This window comes from Pomacea canaliculata, linkage group LG8 (assembly GCF_003073045.1).
Source record: "Pomacea canaliculata isolate SZHN2017 linkage group LG8, ASM307304v1, whole genome shotgun sequence".
Classification (NCBI taxonomy): domain Eukaryota; kingdom Metazoa; phylum Mollusca; class Gastropoda; order Architaenioglossa; family Ampullariidae; genus Pomacea; species Pomacea canaliculata.
This window is the reverse complement of record NC_037597.1, coordinates 23631114-23657568: the sequence shown is the minus strand read 5'-3', so window position 1 is coordinate 23657568 and position 26455 is coordinate 23631114. Positions and strand designations below refer to the sequence as shown.

At 39.3% G+C, this 26455-nt stretch overlaps 2 protein-coding genes across 3 annotated transcripts; one reads left to right on the top strand and one right to left on the bottom strand.

The window, feature by feature from the left end:
• Positions 1 to 2196: 2196 nt before the first annotated feature.
• LOC112571267 lies at positions 2197 to 9819 on the bottom strand. Of its 2 annotated transcripts, XM_025250145.1 has the most exons (16): positions 9457 to 9819; positions 9118 to 9278; positions 8779 to 8956; positions 8178 to 8367; positions 7969 to 8016; positions 7436 to 7498; positions 7216 to 7269; positions 6435 to 6497; positions 6215 to 6268; positions 5940 to 6002; positions 5720 to 5773; positions 5445 to 5507; positions 4934 to 4965; positions 4435 to 4485; positions 4019 to 4190; positions 2200 to 3607 (listed from the first exon to the last, which is right to left on the bottom strand). In XM_025250145.1, exons 2-16 carry the CDS (start codon positions 9268 to 9270, stop codon positions 3580 to 3582), a joined length of 1266 nt encoding a protein of 421 aa, XP_025105930.1. In that variant the 5' UTR covers positions 9271 to 9278; positions 9457 to 9819; the 3' UTR covers positions 2200 to 3579. The 2 variants fall into 2 exon arrangements, with proteins under 2 accessions (XP_025105931.1, XP_025105930.1); XM_025250146.1 differs by lacking the exon at positions 6215 to 6268 and having other exon boundaries at positions 2197 to 3607.
• A 9954-nt stretch (positions 9820 to 19773) lies between these two features.
• LOC112570449 lies at positions 19774 to 21710 on the top strand. The gene is made up of 2 exons (XM_025248868.1): positions 19774 to 20580; positions 21371 to 21710. Exons 1-2 carry the CDS (start codon positions 19817 to 19819, stop codon positions 21708 to 21710), a joined length of 1104 nt encoding a protein of 367 aa, XP_025104653.1. The 5' UTR covers positions 19774 to 19816.
• The last annotated feature ends 4745 nt before the right edge of the window (positions 21711 to 26455 follow it).

Below are 26455 nucleotides of genomic sequence, written 5' to 3'. Positions count from 1 at the left end.
ACTGTACTGTTATAACTTGTTGAATCTCAAGGATGTACCGGTAGTGTTGTAACTCTGTGATTGATGCCATGTAGATTTCGGCAAGTGACGAACTTTCTTTGTATGAACATGATGGATAGTTGTTTATATTGATGTGTGGATTATCGATATATTTTACTTGCAATCTATTTGTGTTTGCCGACGGAGAGAGAACGGTATACTGATCATTAATACTTTGTTCCTTTTGATTTGATGCTTGTTTGTAATAATTATTTCTGCCTCCAAAGAGGGTACAGCCACCTAGCGATCTCGTTATTTCTTTATTTGAAAGAATGCGCATATGTCTGCGGTTTATACGTGACAGTGGGCGAATGCATGAATGCAAAAGTTATCCATTGCGCGCAGGGCCCACATTCAGTCCATTACAGCACCCAACCAGTGCATAAACATTATTTTATTATTTACAAATTATACTTGGCAACTTTGTGAAACTTGACAACACAAGCTTGAGTACAGTCACAGTAAGTACGCGGAATACAAGTTGACAATGTCATAATTCGACACAGTATGGATTATGCAATTGCACACATATCATTAATCCGGCGTTCGTTTTCATGGATCAGTACTCTGGGGGTGGGGGGGTGGGGTTGGTAATTTCTAGACATTAAGTATTTATCATTCAGGTTCATTAGAGTTCCTATGTAAGATGGTGCCCATGTATTGGAATGTAGGTACCATTTTCACCTCCTTGTCGTGGATGGACAATCTATTCCTCTTCGTGCATCAGGTTGCACATAAGGCCTCAACCAGAGTCCGCCACTGATGTCGATCGGCTGAAACCCGCTCCAGGTGGCCCCATGTCCAGCACTTTCCTTTCATCTCCCTTTCCACTGTTCTTCTCCAAGTTTCCTTTGGGTGGCCTCGTTTTCTTCGGCCGTCTGGAGTCCATCGTAGGGCGACTGTGGAGAGGTCTGCTGTCTGCTGGCGGAGCACATGTCCAATCCATCGTCAACGCCTTCGTTGAACCTGCGTGGTGATGGACTCGGTTTCAGTTCTTCGGTGGAGTTCTTTGTTGGTGATGGTATTTGGCCAAAAGATGTTAAGTATTCGCCTGAGGCGTTCACTCTCTATTGTCTTCCAGTTTGCTTGAAATGTGTTATACGGAATGTGATTTATACTATATTCACTGGCGTAGAGTACATAGTTTACTACAACCTTCGTCATTATCTTACACTTATTTCTACTTGACACCACCTATTATCAAGCGCCTTGATAGTGCTCCACATGCAGGGATATGTAAGTTAGACATAGCAAAACTTAACAACAAAATCCACAACGATTACACCGCAAGAGTTGCATAAAAAAGCCAATACCAGCTCCCAACTTTGTTCCTTTTTTTTTCAAAGGGATGAAGATTGCATAAAATTGGAGGGTGAGCATACTGGATGAAAGCCAGTGTCACTCAGTCAGTCGTCCCTTGACCGGCACATGTCGTTGAGAGACCACATGCATAGATGCGGCAGCTGACAGGGCCACTGCTCTTAGCTATTGGGGCGGTAGTCAGCAGGTCCTGTACAGGACGACCAGTCCAGTCTTACAGGTTCGTAAGTCAGTTCTTCCTTTGGCCACAGCGGCATTGGACACCCTCCTCAGGCACTTGTTCTGGAATGCCTGGATTCTCCTTTCCGTCTCGGCGAGCAAAGTCCACGTGTCGCATGCGTACAGCGGGAACAGCACCACCAGGGCTTTGTACAGCTTGTACAATGTACTTGGTAGTGAACCTTCTCTTATTTCTATGCATATCTTATTCAGCGTAGCCATCGCATCTGTTGCTGTTGTGATCTTATGTGGATATCTGACGAGGAACTGCCGTCCTTGGAGAGCGTGGCTCCCAAGTATTGGACGATACTCACCTCTTCGATCTGCACCCTGTTCATGTAGATATTGACGTACACGTACTGTGGTGCGAAATTAAGGTTTTATTTGGTTATTGAGCAGTACTGCACTGGTTGAATTATGCTATAGTGCTGAGAAGACTTGAACGAGGCAGTCTTCGATGTCGAACTTCTGTATCATACCGTAACCTCTTGTGACACACTATGTGAAATGCATGTTTGACGTTCACGAATTTTGGATAGAGGTACCTCTCAACATACTTCTTTAATGAGAATGCGACAGTTGCAATCTCCATATTTGTGCTCTTGCTCAGTTTGAAGCCAGCCTGTTCTTCAGCTAGCAGTTCCTTTGCTGTTCTGTATGAACTTCTGCATGTTTTTACTTGGGTGGCTGATAATAAATGCTGGCGGTTTTTTTTCCTTGGGGGTGGGGTGGGGTGGGCGGTTCCGTATGGTTATGACAGACGGTATTGGTACATTTTTTTTTCTAACAGGATGCGAATGTGAATCCGACCAACAGCTGTTTCTAGACATACCATGGCTATAACAGTCCTGGGTGCGTTGATGTATTCCTATCATGAAGAATTACCATTTCTGTTGAAGTTGCCATTGTACCAGGTACATGGCCAATCTCAGATTACAACCCACTTGATTCCTCAGGCAAGCTTTTTTTCAGTAAACCGAAAATTGATGCCTTAAAGTGCTAGTGCAGAGGACAGGCAAAACAATCAGTGCTGCTGTCAAGACCAGACGCCAGAACACGTTCTTTCTTCAACCATCAGCTCCAAACATGGCAACAACCCAATATGTCCCCCAAACTTCTAGGGAGAAGTCCAAGGTTCAGTTAAGAACTGCTTATCCTATGACACAACAGCTGAACACAAAGTACCATGAAATGAAGCTAAGAAATGACAGAATATATGATACAGTATGCTTGGTTTTATTTGACATGGCATAAAATTGGTCATCCCTTATTGATAGGCAAGCTAAATACTTAAGACAATTTTTCATTACACCAAAAAACATCAAAATGACAATAATTGTTTTAAATTTATGATGAATCCTGAGGATCACTGTTTCACAAACACATGCCAGCAAAGAATTTAATCTAAAAGACCAATTAAAAAAAATTATAATCTTCCACTTCATTGCTTTTTTATATACTCAGTTACAACATAAGCACAATAGCAACACCAACAGTGTAGATCAAATAGTCAGTTCATAAGATCTGATGCTTAGTAATAGCCACACAACCAAAACCCCCTACCATGTCGAAATCGCGTGGACAGCAACACATTCCTTACATTGTTTAACTTTACTAGTACACATAATCATACATGTGCTTTTTCTGTACTAAGCTCAAACCACATCACTGGGAAAATGGTTTATGTCTGCAAAGACATCAACACAATGAAGAATGCATATAGCTCCATGCAACTGACAGCTACTAAGAAGGAAAAATTGCAATTTTTGAATGTCTTTAATTTGTTGGGCTATATCATGTAGCATTATCACACAGGTGGATGGTGATAAAGAAGTTGCAGTACCCAGAAAGAACCCCTACCCCCACCCCCACCCCAATCAGTCAGCTCTGTGAAACGGATGACATGGCAGTAAAAATGTGTCTTGAAAGTACGGAATGCCCTTCATCAGACTCAATCCAACATCTCAAGCGTCATCAGTGTGGGTGAGGTGCTTTGATTCACTACTGATCATCTTGTCTGATTTTCTTCCTGAAACATGAAGTTAAAAATTGATTTAAAAAAAGTTATGTTTCGAGCTGTACAAGAAGAAATGAATATCATAAGCCATTATTATAAATTGTAAGTGCAGCTGGCACCAACACCATTTATTTAGTTCAACTGGGCCCATGTGGTTTCGGCATCCACTGTCTAGCTCTCTACTGATATTTTCCAAGTCTGCTTTGGCCTCACAACTTTCCTCTTCCCCTGATATTTCCAGCCTGCATGGCACTGGTGTCAAGTGCTTTGCACAAGGTGTGTCTTGTCCAACCCTAGCTGCCTAGTGGGACTTTGCATGTTCCCCTCCCAAACATGCTGATATTGGAGACGACAAAATCTAACTCTTTTCCTTGTAGCTATGGAGGATCATGTCGACTTAATTGTGGTAAGTGTTGAAGTTACCTGTTCCTTAATAGATAATTTCCCAGTGCAGTAGCTGTTCTTTTAACCACTGTTTGCTGGGCCAAAAAGCTGTCAATGCTGCTTCGTTTCACTGGCTTCAGCCCAGCCAACTCCTGGCTGAAATGTTGCTGGACAACGAGTATTTCTGCAGCTGACCACAGAGTTCTGACTCCTGCATAATAACATTAAATATAAGTTGTGACTCCACATCAACAAAATTACTGCTGGTATCACAAATATATATATCTGCTGATTGGAAAATCTGATTATACTGGAGAAGGCTGCGACTTCTCCTTCAAAGGACAATGTCTATGGACAAGACATAGCCATCACTACACTTTACAATACAGTCAGCCAGAAAAGCAGAACAGTTGTAAATTATGTCCTATCAAATCTATTAACAAAAAAATTATCACCTGTTCTTTGGCTTTTCTCCCTGGATTGCTTTGCAGACTTCATTACTGTGCCTGGACAAAATGAATAGATCAAACTTACAAGTGAAAAATTGTAATCAGTGTCTGCCTTCACTATGACTATGCCTATGACCAATCTGCTTCACTCAACTGAGACCTTCCAAATTCGCCTTCATGAGCAAACAAACAGTAGCCTGAGCATTGTGCTTACAAAACTCGGTGTTGATTTACATAGGCTGCATAAAGTCATGACTACAAACAGGGTTTTTCTTATGTACATTTGGTGTTGTCACAGAATTTGGGATGGATGACAGGCAGCAAAATGGTAATCTGTTCAGCTATCTCATATACTGCATCCTACAAATATGTCTCTGCTTTAACAGAATCTAGATAGGTTATTTTTATGTTTGCATGATATCGCACAAAGAGCAGATAAATATTTGCATAGAGACACTGCATATCATTTCGTTGCATGCATTAATGAGAAAGTCAGTTGCCTTACTAAGTTGCAAAGGGTTTGTAGGTGCCTCTTCCCTGGTCAGAAAAGAAAACAAATTAATCAATGCCAATAACTATAGACAAACATATGGCTTATCTTAGAATATCAAAAGCTCTGTAAATGATCTTGATAAATACGAAACTCTTAGGTAATATTGCACTACTTCAGTTGCTACATTCTTTACTTGCACTGCACAATAATGACAGTTACATTAGACTTACATATTTTCATACTATTCTATACTATTCAATATATTTTACAGTGTTTTATAGTAAAATATAATCACATATCCTGCACCTGTGCTACTTCCGAAGCTGGGACTGAGACCATGAAACTCAAGAAACCAAAGAGGTAAGCATGAGATCTCACACTGTACTGTACCATTCAGAATGAACGGGTTTCCTATAGTGTTAAAAGTGATCTGCTTCGGTAATAACATCGAAATTCAAATCCACTGCTGCTATTTCCACATAGATTGTACTTATATTCCTGTTTTTCACACTAATATACTCACATATCTGTCTCCACGCTGCTGTGGATGACTTCTGCGGCACACGGACTTGGTTCTTGTGCAACACTGCACAATGACATTTGTATCGATGAAACAAATCATTGCACCCTAACCCTCTTGTGAAACTGAAGATACCAAAAATTTAAGTATGAGATCTCAAACAGTACTGTGCTTTGCTTTCATAATAAGCAGACCCAGTGGAATCCTGTATTGTCTCAACTGATCTGTTTGTGTACAAATTAATGGAAAAAATCCGGTATATAGTAAAGTATACTCACATATCCTGCGCTATGGTGTTTTGTACTCCTGAGGCTCTGTCTGAGGCCATGAAACTGAAGAAACCAAAGATTCACACTGTACTGTACCATTCAGAATGAACAGGTTTCCTAAAGTGTTAAAAGTGATCCACTTCGGTAATAACATCGAAATTCAAATCCACTGCTGCTATTTCCACATAGATTGTACTTATATTCCTGTTTTTCACACTAATATACTCACATATCTGTCTCCACGCTGCTGTGGATGACTTCTGCGGCACACGGACTTGGTTCTTGTGCAACACTGCACAATGACATTTGTATCGATGAAACAAATCATTGCACCCTAACCCTCTTGTGAAACTGAAGATACCAAAAATTTAAGTATGAGATCTCAAACTGTACTGTGCTTTGCTTTCATAATAAGCAGACCCAGTGGAATCCTGTATTGTCTCAACTGATCTGTTTGTGTACAAATTAATGGAAAAAATCCGGTATATAGTAAAGTATACTCACATATCCTGCGCTATGGTGTTTTGTACTCCTGCGGCTCTGTCTGAGGCCATGAAACTGAAGAAACCAAAGATTCACACTGTACTGTACCATTCAGAATGAACAGGTTTCCTAAAGTGTTAAAAGTGATCCACTTCGGTAATAACATCGAAATTCAAATCCACTGCTGCTATTTCCACATAGATTGTACTTATATTCCTGTTTTTCACACTAATATACTCACATATCTGTCTCCACGCTGCTGTGGATGACTTCTGCGGCACACGGACTTGGTTCTTGTGCAACACTGCACAATGACATTTGTATCGATGAAACAAATCATTGCACCCTAACCCTCTTGTGAAACTGAAGATACCAAAAATTTAAGTATGAGATCTCAAACTGTACTGTGCTTTGCTTTCATAATAAGCAGACCCAGTGGAATCCTGTATTGTCTCAACTGATCTGTTTGTGTACAAATTAATGGAAAAAATCCGGTATATAGTAAAGTATACAGCGTTCCCTCGCTACTTCGCGGTTCATCTATCGCGGATTCACTACTTCGCGGTTTTTTTTGAGTGAATTATCGATCGATATTTTCGTGCTGGGAATTATCGTTCTACAAAATACCATAGATACTTCAACAGGAAAAAGACGAAAAATGAAGCTGTATTAGTATTTCTATTAAAATACCATGGTTATTTTGTAGATAGAAAGAAAGAAATAATTGTGTAACAGAAATCCATTGCTATGCGTAAGCGACAAGCCATGATTGTTATCTCCCATCTCGCAGCCAGTTCGCATCAGTTTTTTGGGTTTCTCTGAGTAAAGTTATAATTTTTTTACACTAATTTGTTATTGTACTGTATTAATACCATTATTAATATATTACTTTACACTCACATGATATTGTTTTACATGTATATATTATTATTTCATGTATGTCCCTATTTCGCGGAAATTCGTTTATCGCGGCTGATCATAGCACCGATCCCCCGCGATAAACGAGGGAACACTGTACTCACATATCCTGCGCTATGGTGTTTTGTACTCCTGAGGCTCTGTCTGAGGCCATGAAACTGAAGAAACCAAAGATTCACACTGTACTGTACCATTCAGAATGAACAGGTTTCCTAAAGTGTTAAAAGTGATCCACTTCGGTAATAACATCGAAATTCAAATCCACTGCTGCTATTTCCACATAGATTGTACTTATATTCCTGTTTTTCACACTAATATACTCACATATCTGTCTCCACGCTGCTGTGGATGACTTCTGCGGCACACGGACTTGGTTCTTGTGCAACACTGCACAATGACATTTGTATCGATGAAACAAATCATTGCACCCTAACCCTCTTGTGAAACTGAAGATACCAAAAATTTAAGTATGAGATCTCAAACTGTACTGTGCTTAGCTTTCAGAATTAACATACCCATTGGAATACTGTATTGGTCAAACTAATCTGCTTTTGTACACATTATTGAACCAAAAAAAAAATTCCTGTGTGTTGTAAACTATACTCATATATCCTGCCCCAAGGTGTTTTGTGTTACTTCCGAGGATGGGTCTGAAGCCACGAAACTTGAAAAACAGAAGAGGTAAGCATGAGATCTCACACTTTACTGTACCATTAAAAATAAACAGTTCCCATATTGTTAACACTGATCTGCTTCTGTAAAAAATATTGAAAATTAAATCCACTGCTGCTATTTCCACATACATTGCATTTATTCTCCAGTGTCCCACAGAAGTATATCATATATCATATACTCACATATTTGCCACCACTGGTGCTTGTGGAATACTCGGTTCTCCCACCTCACTGCACAAGGACATTTGTATAGATGGATTTCATTGTCGTACCATGATCATATCTTGAAACTGAACAAACCAAAGATTTAAGCGAGAGACCTCACACTCTACTGTGCTTTGCCTCCAGAATTAACAGACCATTTATGTACGAGGAAAACTATAAAAATTTACCTTTGGGCTATAAGGTCCATTTTGATCATCTCCTTCTTGGAGATGATCTTCCTTAAGGTAGAAATACCGTAAAAGGAGGGGTGTTTCAAGTTTACACCCTCTGGCATCCCTGTAACTATGACTACAGGTGCCAGAGAGTGTTTCTTGTAAGGGAAGCGGACGTTACACTCTTCCCTCCCCAATGCTCTTCCTGAAATCAAACATTCACACATCAGATGCAGTGGTAGAAAATTATCGGAACAATACAGTAAATACATAAAATTCTTATAGGATGTTTGAAAGTAACTCATTTTCTCAAACAATTGAGTGCTCCAATACTGTACATCTCATGCCCCAAGACAGTAGAAAGATTAACTGCTGTGCTCATACTTGCTATAGCAGTTTCTTAGCTCATCCTGCATCTACTTGTAAAGGAAAAAGCAGTTTTTTCCCAGCATATTCTGTGCTGACTTCGTGGGTTACAAAAACAAGAACAATGCTTGTCAGGCTGGCTGCATTTGCCCTGTAGCATGACACTTTTAATAAACATATAAAAGTCCTTTATCTGATTGCAAGGATTTTATAGATTTTCCCAGGTATACAAATACTGACACTCTCTTACCATATGCGTCATTGAGGATTTTCTGCACACATTGGCGCAGATACTTCAAATCGGATACAACCGATGGCCTCTCTGCTAGCACATTCCTATATTTTCCATCATGTGCTAGCAAATGGCTCAGGCCATCTAGCTGCATTTCGAAGTAATATTCTACACCAATGTGTAGAAGTACTTTCACCTGCAAATTAAATTATTCCATTGTACTTTCACTATCAGATTGCAAATAAAAGTACAGTGCACCTCTATACATCTAATACTTATCAGTTTATAATTAAACAAAGGGGAAGAGAAATTTTATACATGTTATGCCAGTGTCAAAGGGATGTGGTGAACACTTACCACCTTCTTCAGCTGCTCCATTAGCTGCTTCAAATACATCTTTTTTTCCTCCAGAGTAATTGGAAGAGCTGGGGTTGCAGCCTCCCTTATCAGTTTTTGTTTCTCAAGAACTGACAGAGCGGCATATTCCGCCCTGCTTCTCTTGAGAAACATTACATTGTCTGTAAAAGAAATAAAAATAGTCATTTGAAAAAACTTACACATCAATCATCAAAGCCATTAGACTATTTTGATTTTGGGATGGATGGTGGCTCAGGGAAATTGCTTGGTTTTCAACAATTCGTGTAGGTTAAAGGTCACAGTGGTATTCTTGTGCTCTTGCTAAAATGGGATGCTTACTTTCACCCTCCTTCCTTGCCAGGCGCTTCTGAAACAGCGTTAATGCCGTGCTTCTTTTGAAGCCCCAAACAGCTTTCTGAAACCAAGTTTTAAAAAAAATATGTTGATATTCCGTCACTTTTCACATTATCACACAAGCCAGAAGTAAAATATTTGCCCGTAAGAGTAAGGAGTTTCATGCGTAAAGTAAAACCAATTTATATTTACTTACATTTCCTCTTTTCGCATTCATTTTTGCACGCAAAATTCTCGCGCCAAAAGAGTCTACTAAGAGTTACAGTCCTTGATATACAGCAGATCAAAAAGTTAAATTGTGTGATTGCGACATAATCCGATGAAGCGTTAATTGTGTATGCTATTGAATTGCTGATGCTGAAATTAATGCATTTTGCCTTTTTTGAAAGAGATTTTTGTCGCGTAACACGACCGGGCGTCGCGGGACTTGCTTTCTCACAGCCACACTCGCACACACACCGACAAACTTCCACGCGCCCGCCGCGAGCAACAAAGCCAATCACTCCTCAGTGAACATAAAACACATACACGAAAATACACTACAAGACTAAAGTTTATTGGCGGCCGCAGAATGCAACCACCAACCCAACAAAGAAAGAGAAAAAACATATATATAAAACAAAAACAAACAGAAGAAAAATAAAGCCACACTGTGGGGAGTCCCACCACTAGCGAACACAACTGAGCGTTTAGCCACGCCCCTCTACTGATGGTGTCCGCGTGGTCCCACGCGACACAAACTTCCCCCACAGCGCACCCACTAGTCCCCCTCCCGGCCACTGCCTGAGACACAATTGCTCCTCACTACCACAGGTCGTCGTCTATTGTCAAGCACACAGTCCTCGCGGCTTGAATATCTTGGTTTCACTGACAGTCCGCTGATACCTCGGCGTAGGTCTGTTCGCACGCAGGTACCTGTGGTTGGCTGGCCGACGGTAGTCCGTTAGTCCTCCGTCCGTCTGTTTGCTGCTTCACCCCACTAGGTTTAGTGAGCGGGTGTTTGAGCCCACTCGGCTCATGACGCGTTCATTCTGCCGCACGCAGAAAACGCAGGAGAAGGTGGAACTGCTCCAGGACACGTCCCCACCCCGGGGAGAAAAAAGGCACACAGCCCAGTCCTGAGCGCCACACAGAAGGCTCGAGATGCGGGAGGGACGCACCAACACAGGGAAGCACACAGCAAGCCCTGGGGACATCAACGTCTCCTCGCACCGACGCTCTTCTCTCAACTGCCGGTCCGAACCCAGGCTCTCAACACCAAAACTCAGGCCCGGCTCTGGGGAGAGGAAAACTTCCATCCTCCCCTCGCTAATAGGGTTTTCGCCCTCCTGTCCCGTCAGGCCCCGCAACAAAAGACCCCATCAGGTAAGCGCTTGACTTACGGTGTCTCCCGATGCGGATCCATTACCTGCCTCAGCAGAGCGAAAGGCGACCGCACCTCCCCCTCGGGCAACCCCCTCTGGACCCCCATACCTCAACTACCCACCCGCAGCAAGCAACACGCGACAATTTTATTAACATATATTCTCGCAAATTCTTGTAAAATACGTCTGGTTATGACGAACTTTCCTCTCGACTTTTACATATACATACTTTATATATATATATAAATTTATATTTATATATATACTTACACGCATCCATGGGCGGTTTGAAAGATAATGTAAACAAAATTAATTGGCGATGTCTATGCCAAAAGCGTCTACTAAGAGTTACAGTCCTTGGTACAAAGCAGTTCAAAAAGTTAAATTGTGTGATTGCGACATAATCCGATGAAGCGTTACTAGTATGCTATTGAATTCCTGATGGTGGAAAAAAAATCACAAGATAATGGAATTTGCCCTTTTTTTGGAAAAGGGATTTTATTAAAATATATCTTATCAATTTGTTGAAAAGTACCTTTAGTTCTGAGGACCTTCTCGATTTCTTAAAATATATCAGCAATATCCATGAATACGACATTTTTCTTTTAATTATGCAAAACATAATAAAGCCTACAAAGCAAACAACACCGCCATATTGGATATAATGTTAGTTTGGCGGTGCATTTGGATTGGTTGTAGCTTCGAGCTTGATGGGATGATGTGTCTGCCTATCAGATCTGATAAGTGATGACGAGCACGACTACGATATTTGTCTGATTTTTCGTCACCATGACGTCTATGAGCATGACAATAAGGTGCACGATGATGATGATGATGATGATGATGATGATGATGATGATGATGATGATGATGATGATGATGATGATGATGACATTCAACCCTCTATGCGCCTCATTTTACCAGTCCATCAATACGGAATACAAATTATAACGAAAAAATGCTACTCACCAACAACACCGACTTGCCAGCAATCGCACTAACACACACACATACACAAACTACTAAAATTCAAATATTATATAAACTTACTTACGAAGTAATGTGGCTTTCGAGCTGCGATCCCTCCCGCTGTCATATCTATTGGTGTAGAACTTGTTTCATGAGAATTTTAGTGTTCATGAAAGCAGGACGAATCTGGGATAGGTCAGGGGTCATCTGAGGTACAAGGGCGACTTCAGTTGAAGTGCTGTGTCGTTGTTATTATCTGAACAAGCTTCAAACATCATCGCGCTCCAGGGGAAGGTCATCGTGTGGTCACAAGTAGTGACAGTTGTTTTTAAGCAAGGTATAGAACCCTCGGTTTTACGGTAAAAGTCAGATTAAAATTCATCTTTTACTAGACTAGACCAGTTGTATGTGTGACCAAAAACTAGAAACAGGTAGCAGTGTAAACACTCAGAGAACTAGCTCAACGTTTATAAATATGTTGGAGTTTTGACAAGATATTTATCCCAAAGGGCAATAAGCAAGAAGCGCTATACACATAAGGTCAAGAACCACCCAGTACATCATCAACTACCAATGAATTCATTAAGGCATACTCACAGGCATAAACCCCTCCCATACAATCACATACTTAAGACACACATACAATCATACTTCAGACCCGCTGGACAGGTTTCAGGTCTCTGTTGCTATGAGAGTGCTCTATCGTGTTAAATATCACTATTTTTCTAAACATATCCTCCTACTGTAAATAAATATTGTCAGAATATTTTTGATCAGTGTCGTTTCTGAAAGCGTCTTTTATACTGTCAATCAGTACCGTCTCTAATTGTGTTGGGTTGGTGTTTTTTTTTTTGTTTGTTTGTTTGTTTGTTTGTTTGTTTGTTTGTTCGTGTTGTTGTTTTTTTTACTGCTCATAAGCATTGTTAGGTTTCACTACAATCTTTCTTTATTACCGATCAGTAATGTATCTGATCAAGTCTTCTTCCAGCATCAAGCAGACGACGCGTGACGTTGCATGGGAATGACGTCAGGCGTTGCTACAGGCAGCGAAAAAAAATTCCTTTACCCAGCGAATCAGATAAAAATAGCCTGGAATATGACGTCATAGTCGTCTGCTGTCAGCCTTTCTATACATAACCTGTGCGACCCAAGCGCTGAGAGACAGGCAGGCGCAGAAACATGGCTGACACACGCGACACTGACTATAAAGGGTTGGGGAAGGTAAGAGATCGAGAGGGTGAGGCGATGGGCACCGTCTTCATGTGAAGCTGACCCCGAAAAAGGTGAGGTCCTGACTTTTTAGTCAACGGAAGACTAGGGCACGACCTTTGCTTTCACTTTCTTTACGTAGGGGAGATAACCTGCATCTGTCCAACATGACGGAGTTATGCAAAACAGGAGAACTCCCATCTTGTAAAAGCCAGAAGATGATTCTTTAGCAACCTTAATATTATGCAGCATATTTCATCGTCTAACACGCCAGGACGAAGTCTGGTGTATAAAGAGTATTTTTAACATCGGTTATTTTCCATTATTTGTCAACACCACTGCGAAGTGCATTAGCTCACCTCATGAACTGGTCAGGTGCTTGCTTCACACGCGGTTATAAGCAAGTTAAAACGGAATCACTCCACACAGACGGTATCAAAGTAGAAAAATATAAAAAGAAATATAATACATGGAAACAAGGAAACAAATAAAAGCAACAGAGTTCTAAGTAAGGACTATCGTTGTAAATCCAAAGTAAGAAGTAAGCGTTTACCGGTTACGATCATCTCAAAGGCCTCTCTTTCTTCTCAATCTCCACCAAGTTTTTTCTACTGCTGTCTTCCTCGTTTTTTCCTCTAAAATTCTAAAATACCAGAAACATCGATACACTTAAGTAAAAAAAAATAATAAAATCAAGCGATAAAATTTGTCAGCTGTTTTCATAAGAGACTAATAACAAATTACACGAACAAAAAGAATATTTTCCCAAACAATTTAAGCTATTTTTACAGTTAATCGTTCATAATATAATTCACTTCAATGTTTTGTAGATCAATCATCTTACTTGAAACCTGGAATAAAATAGCAACGCCGAGAAAGCCTTCAGGGTTTGTGTAAACAGACAAATAAGCTGTCTTTGATTATCCAGCACTTCATGCAGTTTTACAACTTTTCTCATCTTGTGTTTATAATGCTGTCAAAGTTTCCCATTTTTAAAAAATCCTTGTTTCAGCTTGAAGTCCATTGTGTAATTATCTCATTTTTTCTAACAGAGAAAACAGGATTCAGTTAACCGACATTTGTAATTCATCAAAAGCCCAGCGAATTAAAATTGTAAATATTAACCTAGTACTCAAACTGTTGTACTGTAAACTTCAAAACTTCCTACACTATTACACACCTATCTTTTATTCGTTTTTAATGAATTACGTGAAAGATATTGTCTTCCTTCAACCTCCACCCGCTGATCATTTATCTTATTCTGGAATATAGAAACACACACACACAAACTACACAAATCAAGAACACAATCACACACACACAATATATATATATACACATATACACACACAGATAAATAAAGTTGCCAAACACTTAAAATCACTCAAGACACACCCACACCATTGTGTGTATTTAAGTGCTAAGGAAATCGCTCACAGGACATTGTATTGGTTGCAGTAACATTGGTGTAGACAAGACAAAGACAACAACCGTGTTGTCCAAAGGTCTACAACTAGAGATGTGCTGCGACGAAAATAATTTCACATCCTTCACCAATTATTCTATTAGGTACCAAGGCCGCGAAGATAGCAATTGTCCTGACAGTGTCATGACCTTCCAGACATTCAAGTCTGTCGACAGGACAGTATCCTACGGACTGGTACCTTGTCTCTTTGTTGTCGGATTGCCGGCTAACATCCTCACCATGATTATTTTCTATCGTCAGGGACTGCGAGATCGGATGAACCTCTGTCTCTTCTGTCTCGCCTTCACTGATTTCATGTACCTTATTGCTCTTGTCATCGGCTTTTCGTATATTTTCATCGGCTTATTTCTACCAAAACAGGAACAGCTCTGGAGATGGATTCTTATTAGGCACACTGTAAATTTTGTTTATGGTTTTACCTACTCGTCCGGGTGTCTGACGATGATAATCGCCGTAGAGCGGTGCGTGTGTGTCATGTTCCCCATGAAGGCGGCGACTCTCATCAATAGGAAGACGATGGCCATCATTGTGTCATTCACATTGTTGTTGGTGCAGCTTCTGTGTGGTGTCTACATCATAAAAGAGAATATTCTTTCGGTAAAAGATGAGGTCACTGGTGAATACCTCGTTGTTTCCGTACTTACAGACTTGTATCTAAGCTACAGCTTTTTCAGAATTATTGAAAACGTTGTGTTGTCCTTTATATCTTTCTTTACTTTTGCGTGTGTATTGTTGGCCACAGCCGCCACAGTCATTCAGCTGCACACTGCTCAGTCGTGGAGAAAGTCTACAGCAAGGTAGGTACAAAAGTTGGCTTTGGTCATTTTTGTTTCCATAAACTAAGCTGTCAAGAATGTATTAACCTCATAATACAATATTTTTTTCTGACGAATAATTTATAACAGACGTTTATGGGGGCCTGTGTGAGTGTCATTGTGAGTGAGAGAGAGAAAGATGCTGTTGAGCTAGGTCATGATCTCTGTGCAATTATCTGCTGAGTTGGAGCAATGGTCGGACAACTTGTTGACAGGCCCATTGTTCCTGAATATTAGAGGACAATTTTCGTTTACATATAAAGTATATCAACAGACGTAGAAATTGTGAAGTACGGGGAAATGTGTTACTCGATAAAGCATGTTTAGCGTACAGATTAAACGAAACAGCTCCCTAGCCATGCCTGCAAAGGTAAATGGTGATGAAGCGACCTCTTGTCATGGCTGAAAGTGATATTAGTAAAAGTGGTGATGTGTGGCAGTGTGAAAAAATGTGGCATTGTGACTTGTCAAGAGGTTCCATTAGGAAGATGGAAAAAAATTATTGTCATGTCTCCTTCTGTGTGTGTATGTGCGAGCGCGCGCTCGAGAGAGATAGATAATATCGAGTGTAATAGTTTAGTAATGCATAAAGGCATTTTCAAGCAAAAGATTGTCATGGCATTTAGTTATCCAGTTGTAGAAAACAAGAAATTATAAACATAACTGGAATAGTCAAAACAAATCAACCGTTTGAAACATTTTTCTCGATTACTTTCTGTATTAATCACCAAAAAAAATATTTCCACAAATTGTGTACAAACTAATATCAGATTCTTTTAATCTTGTAAGTAATTGCATAAAAATAAATTATTTTAACGTAAATCATTTTGTAAGCGATTAACTTTTTTTTTGTCCGACTCCGCTGACAGTTCCCACATGAAAGGTCAAGGGATGTTGATGAGGATGCTGGTGGCCATGTCCTGTGTCTACATCATGTGTACGGCTCCCAACGTGGCTTTGGGTCTGGCAAGGTTCACTGTCCCAGAATTCCGCTCAGACGGCAGTTACTGCAACCTGTTCATAGCCACGCACTTGTTCAGCTACGTGATATTTATGTTCAACTCGTCCATCAACTTCTTCGTTTACGCCGCCATGTCGTCCCGCTTTCGTCAGGAACTCAAGGCGCTGTTCTCGTGGACCGAGGCTGGGATGTCTTTGAAAACCAGCATCAGTGTCACCCACATGAAACATTAATCAGACTCTTTATAAAGCACCTTGAGCCTTCTGTTACTTGCTACATACGCTATATCAGTTCCCTGTTTGTATAGCAAGTAGGTATGGTACCAGCGGCATGAAACTTGCTTTATTCAGAATTTTATCAGGGTTAATTTTACTTAAATCTCCTTTATAAACATCCAAGGCCAAATGCACAAATGCTTATTAATCTGTCTGTACTGTTTGTCATTGGGTATTCTTTTACACAGGCTCAGTTGAAGCTGAGTTATTGGTGATTTGTGTGAAGGATGTCACGGCTAAATTTAATTTCGATGAGTTTGTTTCGGGTCATATTATCTGATTTACTTAGCTTAGTTCATGTAAGATCTGTTAAACAATGCATTTCTTAATTCCAATCGCTGTATGCAATATTCGGTCAATATACGGTCTGCGCTATTCCGTAACATGCTACCTCATTGATCTTTCCATATAAATGCTTTGTGTCAAAGTTCAACGACCAAGAACTTTATTGCGTTTCATGAGCGCTCCGTCAAGCGTGTAACAACACTTGTTTCTGTGCAGAATGATGGCCATAGGCTTGGCTATAGTGCATGAAAGGAAAGGTCTCTAACCTTCACTAAAAGCTCACCATGAGAAATGTGGGATCTCTAAGACATCATTCCAGAGAAAGGTCAGGAGACGACCTCGACTTCCCCCTTATTACAGAGGGGAGAAAACGTGTATCTATTCACCATAGCGGAGTTATACAGTGAAAAGTACAAGAAAATTAACATCTTCTAAGATTCACAAGATTCTTTCTTACAAACTCTTAATATTTTGCAGCGATTATCGTCTGAAATGCGAGGACATCTTATGTACAAAATGTATTTTTTACACCAGGTTTTCTTCCATTTATTGCTAAGGTCACTTCACATTGATTTAGCTCCCATTATGACCCGGTCACAATGATGCTCAATAACATGGATATTGATAACCATAAGGGATTATTATTTATTCTGACATGAAACATGAACTGAGTTAATTGTACGTCTATAAGGTAGGCACACTATTCAAATGCTTCTCGTGTAGTATATTTTTTTTTTACTAATAGTAATAAAGTTTATTTCAACAGCGCGTTTTATTCCTATTAAAAGGCCGAAGTTCCTGAAGGCGTTTTTTAAATGGTTTCACCCGTGCAAAGGAAGGTAGGAGTGCACGTTGCTGACTTTTACCAGCGGTCAGTTCACCCTAATTGCTACCTTGACCCTGAGGCAGGGTGGACATCACAGGCAATAACCCGAGCAATAACATGTTTTACTTAGCCGAGTACTTGATGTTGGCTTTTAGAAAACTGAAGAGAAAAGGTTTGCAACTGAACATACTGTCAGAGTTCGGACCGACAATTGAATGTATTCTGCAAAAAAATAGAGAGAAAAAACAATAAAGGAGAAAAGTTGAACAGCGGAAATGACACAGAGACAAAGACAACTGCATTTTAAAACTTTATTTTTATTGCTTTCGTATGTCTTTATCTCTCTATATCTTTCAACACACCATCATACTTCAGTACCACCTACAATTACAGTTCAGATCCACACACAATCCTACTTCAGACAATTACAGTTCTCACACACACACAATCATAAATCAGACAGTTACAGTTCAGACTGCCTCCATCTGTGGGTCCTGCATTCAAAACACATAATAAGTGACCTGACGGAAACTGGAAAACATTCCACACATCCTTTAGAATTGAGGAACTTTTAGATAATGTTTCAAGTCCTCAATAAAATCTTTTATCTACATCATCTTAATTAGTTTGTCACTGGATGCCATGACGATGCACAAGTTTCAGGTCTCTGTGGGTATGAGAATGCTCTATCGTGTTAAATATTATTATTTATCTAAATATTTTTTTCTATTGTTAATAAACGTTTTCAGAGAATATGCCCTTTGTTGTTGATCAGTGTTGTTTCTGAAAGTGTCTTTCATATTGTTAGTCAGTACAATTGCAAGTTGTGTCTCTTTACTGCTCGTGAGTATTGTTAAACTTAAATGTTTGACGGAATCATTCTGCTATACAACTCTTCCATTATTAGTACAATCTTTTTCAGTAATGTATCTGATCAAGTCTTCTTCTTGCTGATCCAGTTCGCTTATAAAAATTAATATTCCTTACCGTCATTAATGAATCCACTTCTTTATATTTCCTTACACAGATTGAACTTTTCTGTAAACAAATACGTTTAAAGTATTTATTTATTTTAAATGTATACTTTGCAATCACACAGACGCCATCTAAGTAGAGAGGTACATAAAAAGAAATGTAATAAATGGAAGTAAAGAACAGAAATAAAAGCAACTGTGTTGTAAAAAAAGAATAGTATTGTAAACCCAAACTATGAAGTAAGCGTTTACCTGTTACGATGATCCTTAACGTTTCTATTTATTCTCAGTCTCCAATAGTTTTCTCTGCTGTCTTCCTCCTTTTTTCTCTAAAATTCTAAAACACAAGAAATGTCGATTTATTTAAATTAAAAAAATAAAAGGAGAGACTAAAACGAAACTGCGGCAACAGACAGAACATTTTCCCCAACAATTTAAACTATTTTTACAGTCAACACGTACATACTATAATTAAGTTCTATGTTTTGCACATCAATCAAAATAATTGAAACCTGGAATAAAATAGCAAAGCCGGGAAAGCCTTCAGAGTTTGGGTAAATAGACAAGTAAGCCGTTCTTGGTACTCCAACATTTTATGAAATTTTATAATTTTCTCTACAGTTTGTTTCTAATTCATTCGAACTTTCCCATTTTTAAAAAATCCTTGTTTCAGCTTGAAATCCATTGTGTAATTATTTAATTTTCTCTCTAGCACGGAAAATGGGTTTAGTTAATTCACATTTTTTTAAATCATCAAAAGCCCAGCGAATTAAAAATAGTAAATATTAACCTAGTACTCAAATTGATGTGCAGTGAAATTCAAAACTGCCTATACTATTATCCTCCCATCTTTTATTCATTTATTATAAATTACGCGAAACATATTATCTTTCTTCCATCTCCACCCACTGATCATTTATCTCGTTCTGGAATATAAACACACACACACACACACACACTACACAAATCAAGTACACAATCACACACTAAAGACATTTCTATATGTACACACAGATGCACATAATTGCCAAAAACTTAAAATTCCTCAAGACACACCCGAACCACTGTGTGTATTTAAGTGCTAAGGAAATCGCTCAAAGGACATTGTGTAGGTTGCGGTGACATTAGTGTGGACACGTCGATGACACACAACCGTGTTGTCCAAGTGTCTACAACTAGAGATGTGCTGCGAAGAAAATAATTTCACATCCTTAACGAATTATTCGGTCAGGTACCAAGGCCGCGAAGACAACAATTGTCCTGACAGTGTCATGACCTTCCAGACATTCAAGTCTGTCGACAGGACGGTATGCTGCGGGCTGATACCTTGTCTCTTTGTTGTCGGAGTGCCGGCTAATATCCTCAACATGATTATTTTCTATCGTCAGGGACTAAGAGATCGGATGAACCTCTGTCTCTTCTGTCTCGCCTTCATTGATCTCATGTTCCTTATTGTTCTTATCATTGGCGTTTCGTTTTGTTTCATCGGCTTCTTTCTACCAAAACAGGAACAGTTCTGGAGGTGGATTCTTACTAGGCACACTGTCAATTTTGCTTACGGTTTTGTTCACTCGTCCGGGTGTCTGACGATGATAATCGCAGTAGAAAGGTGGGTTTGTGTCATGTTCCCCATGAAGGCCGCGACACTCATCAGTAGGAAGACGATGGCCATCATCGTCTCACTCACATTGCTGTTAATGCAGCTTCTGTGTGGTGTCTACATCGTAAAAGAGCATATTCTGTCGGTAAAAGATGAGGTCACTGGTGAATACCTCGTTGTTTCCGTACTTACAGACTTGTATCTAAGCTACAGCTTTTTCAGAATTATTGAAAACGTTGTGTTGTCCTTTATATCTTTCTTTACTTTTGCCTGTGTATTGTTGGCGACAGCCGCCACAGTCATCCAGCTGCACACTGCTCAGTCGTGGAGAAAGTCTACAGCAAGGTAGGTACAAAAGCTGGCTTTGGTCATTGTTGTTTCCATCAACTAAGCTGTCAAAAATGTATTCACCTTTTAATACAATATGTTTTTCTGAAAAATAAGGCAAAACAGAGGTTTATGGGGGAATGTGTGTGTAATTGTGTGTGTGAGTGAGAAAGATGTTGAGCTACATCATGACCCCAGTGCAATAGCTGACCTCTTAGTTGGAACAATGGTCGGAGAACTAGTTGAAAGGCCCATTGTTCCAGAATATTAGAGGACAATTTTCGTTTACATAAAAAGTACATTATCAGACGTAGAAATTGTGAAGTACGGGGAAATGTGAAGCGTGCCTGCCAAAGTAAATGGTGATGAAGCGACACCGTGTCATGGTTGAAAGTGATATTAGTAAAAGTGGTGATTTGTGGCAGTGTGAAAAATGTGGCATTGTGACCTGTCAAGAAGTTACATTAGGAAGATGGAAAGTAGTTATTGTGATCTCTCCCACTGTGTGTGTGTGTGAGAGAGAGAGAGAGACAAATAATATCAAGTTAGTTAAGTCGTGTATAAATGCATTTTTCCAGAACACGATTGTCATGGGATTTAGTTGTGTGGTTGTAGAAAACGAGAAATTATAAACATAACCATAAACATTTTTCTCGATTAGTTTCTGTATTAATTCTAAAAAATTATTCCACAAATTGTGTACAAAATGATATCTGATTCCCTCAATCTCTTAATTGTAATAAAATAAGTTATTTAAACGTAATCTTTTTGTTAGCGATTCTTTTTTTATTTTCGACACCGCTGACAGCTCCCACATGAAAGGTCAAGGGATGTTGATGAGGATGCTGGTGGCCATGTCTTGTGTCTACATCCTGTGTACGGCTCCCAACATGGCTTTGGGTCTGGCAAGGTTCACTGTCCCAGAATTCCGCGCAGACGGAAGTTTCTGCAACCTGTTCATCGCCACGCACATGCTTAGCGTCCTGATAATTATGTTCAACTCGTCCATCAACTTCTTCGTTTACGCCGCCATGTCGTCCCGCTTTCGTCAGGAACTCAAGGCGCTGTTCTCGTGGACCGAGGCTGGGATGTCTTTGAAAACCAGCATCAGTGTCACCCACATAAAACATTCATCAGACTCTTTATAAAGCACTTTGAGCCTTCTGTTACTTGCTACATACGCTGTCTCAGTTGCCTGTCATTATAGCCAGTACGTATGGTACACGCAGCATGAAACTTGCTTTATTCACAATTTTATCAGAGTAATTTTATTTAAGTCTCCTCTATAAAAAATCTTAGGCCGAATGCACAAATGCTTCTTAATCTGTCTGTACTATTTGTCAATGGGTATTCTTTTACACAGGTTCAGTTGAGGCTGTGTTATTGGTGATTTGTGTGAAGGATGTCACGGCTAAACTTAGTTTCGATGAGTTGATTTCGGGTCATATTATCTGATTTACTTGGCTTAGTTCATCTAAGTTCAGTTAAACAATGCATTTCTTAATTCCAATCGCTATATGCAATATTCGGTTAATATACGGTCTGCGATTTAGCGTAACAATCTACCTCATTGATCTTTCCATGTAAATGCTTTGTGTCAAAGTTCAACGTCCAGGGACGCACAGAAAGAACTTTATTGCGTTTCCTGAGCGCTCCGTCTAGCGTGTAACAAAACTTGTTTCTGTGAAGAAAGATGGCAGTCGGCTTGACTACAGTGCATGAAACATTTAATATTTAGTGAAGAAATGTATTTTCTAATGAGCTCAATCCTTTCACAATATACACTGCAATAGACCTTTCAAAGAGAAATTCTAAAAGCAAAAATTTTCTTGCGCGCTCCCTCTCACTGTTTTTCCCCTCCGCACGTACACACGCACACACACACGTATAACGCAATGTAAAATTTAAACGCTAACTAGAATACGAAATATTTGAAGTCTGTTGATAGGTTTAGTACATATCAGAACAGTCTTTATTATTTTGTCACTTAAAGGGATACTCAAAGCTTGTGATAAGGCTCTGTCGACGGTCAAACGTTTCAAAAATATATTTAGTTACAATTACAGAGCACGAGAGCAATACGGGAGAAATAAAGGATTCGTTTCTCACTTAATTACCACTTATTAGCACGATTTCGGTCGCCGATGTTTAGAAAAATTGAAAAAATCCAGTGAAATCGACCTTTGTGTCCTTCCGCCGAGTAACCGCGATAGCTTCCCGAGATGATCAAGCAGACGAGTCTTGTTGTGATGTCAGAGTCTTGTTGTGACGTCAGTCTCTGACACGAAGTGTCTGTAGCATTGCAAAGATTTGACGTCATCTGTTTATTCGTATGACGCACTCTGTGTGTAAGGCTTGTAAGGCTCTGTCTTCCGGAAACTGATGAAAAGAAAATTTTGACTCTTTTTCCATCTTTTCGTGGCAGTTGGGTGCAGCACATTCTCGAGGCAAGGTTCTCACTATGGAAACCACACGTCATAGGGTCACGTGACGGAGAACGAGACTTCGTGGAAGCAAAAAAAGAGTCCCGTGTAATTTCTCTTATTAAACACAACATTCTACTAAAAACCTTCAACATTTTCCACATGAAAACATAAATAGACGAGATTCAAATTTATCCTACTCTTTACGCGATTCTAAGCAGTTTTAGTTTGCCTTTAGAATCCCGTTAAGTGCTTTGTCAATTGTTACCTTGTATACATTCGACAAAGGAGTGCCTGCTCCCACCCTGGTCAAACACTAATGTAAGTGTCTTTTAACCAAACGTTAACGTCTTGTAAGGTTCACAATATTCTTTCTTACAAACTCTTTATATTTTGCAGCGGTTATAGTCTAAAATGCTAGGACATCCTATCTACAAAATTATTTTTTACACCAGGTTTTCTTCCATTTATTGCAAAGGTCACTTTACAGGGGTTTAGCTCCCATTATGACTCGGTCACAATGATGCTCAGTAACATGGATATTGATAGCTATAAGGGATTACTATTTATTCTGACATGAAACATGAACTGAGTTAATTGTACGTCTATAAGGTAGCCACACTATTGAAATGCTTCGCATGTAGTATTTTGTTTACTAATAGAAATAAAGTTTATTTCAACAGCGCTTTTTACTCACATTTAAAGGTCGAAGTTCTTGTAGACGTTTAAATGGTTTCACCAGTGAGAAGGAAGGTAGGAGTACACATTGCTGTCTTTTACCAGCGGTCAGTTCGCCCTAATTGCTATCCTGACCCTGAGGCAGGGTGGAGATCATAAGCAGTAAGCCGAGAAATAAACTGGTAAACATCCCCACACATCCTGTAGAATTGAGGATACTTTTTATAATGCTTCAAGCCTTCAATAAAATCTTTTATCTACATCATCTTAACTAGTTTGTCAATGGAAATGGATGCCACGACGCTGCACAGGTTTCAGGTCTCTGTGGGTATGAGAGTGATCTATCGTGTTAAATGTCATTATTTCTCTAAATAATTTTTTTTCTCTGGTGAATAAACTTTTTCAGAGAATGTACCTTTTTATTGTTAATCAGTGTTGTTTCTGAAAGTGTCTTTCATATTTAATAATTCTGTTATACAACTCTTCCATTATTAGTACAATCTTTTTTATTACCGATCACTAATGTATCTGAGTATCCAGTTCATTTCTAAAAATTAATGTTCCTTACCTTCATTAATCAATCCACTTCTTTATATCTCCTTACACAGATTGAACTTTTCTGCAATCAAAAACGTTTAAAGTATTCATTTCGGTTAAATATAAACTTCATAATCACACAGACGCTATCTAAGTAGAGAGGTACATAAAAAGAAATGTAATGAATGGAAATAAATGACAGAAATAAAAGCAACAGAGTTGTAGAAAAAGGAATATTATTGTAAACCCAAACTATGAAGTAAGCGTTCACCGGTTACGATGATCTCCAAGGTCTCTATTTATTCTCCATCTCCACCAAGCTTTCTCTATTGTCTTCCTCGCTTTCTCTCTAAAATTCTAAAACACAAGAAATGTCGATTTATTTAAATTAAAAAAATAAAAGGAGAGACTAAAACCAAACTACGCAATAAACAGAATATTTTCCAAAAGAATTTAAACTATTTTTACAGTCAACACGTTCATAATATAATTGAGTTCCATGTTTTGCACATCAGTCATATGAATTGAAACCTGGAATAAAATAGCAAAGCCGAGAAAGCCTTCAGAGTTTGTGTAAATAGACAAATAAGCCGACTTCGATACTCCAGCATTTCATGCAGTTTTATAATTTTCTCGACAGTTTGTTTTTTATTTAGTCGAAATTTCCTATTTGTAAAAAGTCCTTGTTACAGCTTGAAGTCCATGGTGTAATTATCTAATTTTCTCTCTAGCGGAGAAAATGGGTTTTAGTTAATTGACATTTTTTAAAATTCATCAAAAATTCAGCGAAGTAAAAATTTTAAATATTAACCTAGTACTCAAATTGATGTGCAACGAAATTCAAAACTGCCTACACTGCTACACACCCTTCTTTTTTAATTTTTTTTTTTTTGGTATGATTTACGTTAAACAAATTATCTTTCTTCCACCTCCACCCACTGATCATTTATCTCGTTCTGGAATATAAACACACACACACACACACAGACACAAATCAAGTACACAATCACACACTAGATACATTTCTGTATGTACACACAGATGCACATAGTTGCCAAACATTTAAAATTCCTCGACACACCCACACCATTGTGTGTATTTAAGTGCTAAGGAAATCGCTCACAGGACACTGTGTTGGTTGCAGTAACATTGGTGTAGACACGTCGATGACACACAACCGTGTTGTCCAATGGTCTATGTGCTGCGAAGAAAATAATTTCACATCCTTAACGAATTATTCGGTCAGGTACCAAGGCCGCGAAGACAACAATTGTCCTGATAGTGTCATGACCTTCCAGACATTCAAGTCTGTCGACAGGACAGTATCCTGCGGGCTGATACCTTGTCTCTTTGTTGTCGGAGTGCCGGCTAATATCCTCAGCATGATTATTTTCTATCGTCAGGGACTAAGAGATCGGATGAACCTCTGTCTCTTCTGTCTCGCCTTCACTGACCTCATGTACGTTGTTGTTCTTATCATCGTCGTTTCCTATTGTTTCATCGGCTTCTTTCTACCAAAACAGGAACAGTTCTGGAAATGGAGTTTTACTAGTCATTCTTTAAATTTTATTTATGGTTTTGCCTACTCGTCGGGTGTCTGACTATGATCATCGCCGTAGAGCGGTGGGTTTGTGTCATGTTCCCATGAAGGCCGCGACACTCATCAGTAGGAAGACAATGGCCATCATCGTCTCACTCACATTGCTGTTGGTGCAGCTTCTGTGTGGTGTCTACATCGTAAAGAGCATATTGTGTCGGTAAAAGATGAGGTCACTGGTGAATACCTCGTTGTTCCGGTGCTTACAGACTTGTATCTAAGCTACAGCTTTTTCAGAATTATTGAAAACGTTGTGTTGTCCTTTATATCTTTCTTTAGTTTTGCGTGTGTATTGTTGGCCACAGCGGCCACAGTCATTCAGCTGCACACTGCTCAGTCGTGGAGAAAGTCTACAGCAAGGTAGGTACAAAAGTCGTTTTTTAAGTTGTTTGTATTAACCATCAAATACAATGTTTTATTTGACGAATGTGGGGGGAAAAGACGTTTATTGCGGCCTCTGTGTGTAATTGTCTGTGAGAGAGAAAGAGAGAGAAAGATGTTGGCTAGATCATGACCTCAGTGCAATAGCCGACCTCTTAGTTGGAGCAAGTGTCGGACAACTTGTTGACAGGCCCATTGTTCCTGAATATTAGAGGACAATTTTCGTCCATATCAAAAGTAAATCAACAGACGTAGACCATCATGAAAACTGTGGAGT

Coding starts and splice junctions, on each gene's coding strand:
- LOC112571267 (XM_025250145.1), bottom strand. CDS start 9,270: ATGTTTCTCAAGAGAAGCAGGGCGGAATATGCCGCTCTGTCAGTTCTT. Junction 8,957..9,117: donor TGGAGCAGCTGAAGAAGGTG/GTAAGTGTTCAC, acceptor TTTAATTTGCAG/GTGAAAGTACTTCTACACAT. Junction 6,003..6,214: donor AACACCATAGCGCAGGATAT/GTGAGTATACTT, acceptor GTCATTGTGCAG/TGTTGCACAAGAACCAAGTC.
- LOC112570449 (XM_025248868.1), top strand. CDS start 19,817: ATGTGCTGCGAAGAAAATAATTTCACATCCTTAACGAATTATTCGGTC. Junction 20,581..21,370: donor TGGAGAAAGTCTACAGCAAG/GTAGGTACAAAA, acceptor CACCGCTGACAG/CTCCCACATGAAAGGTCAAG.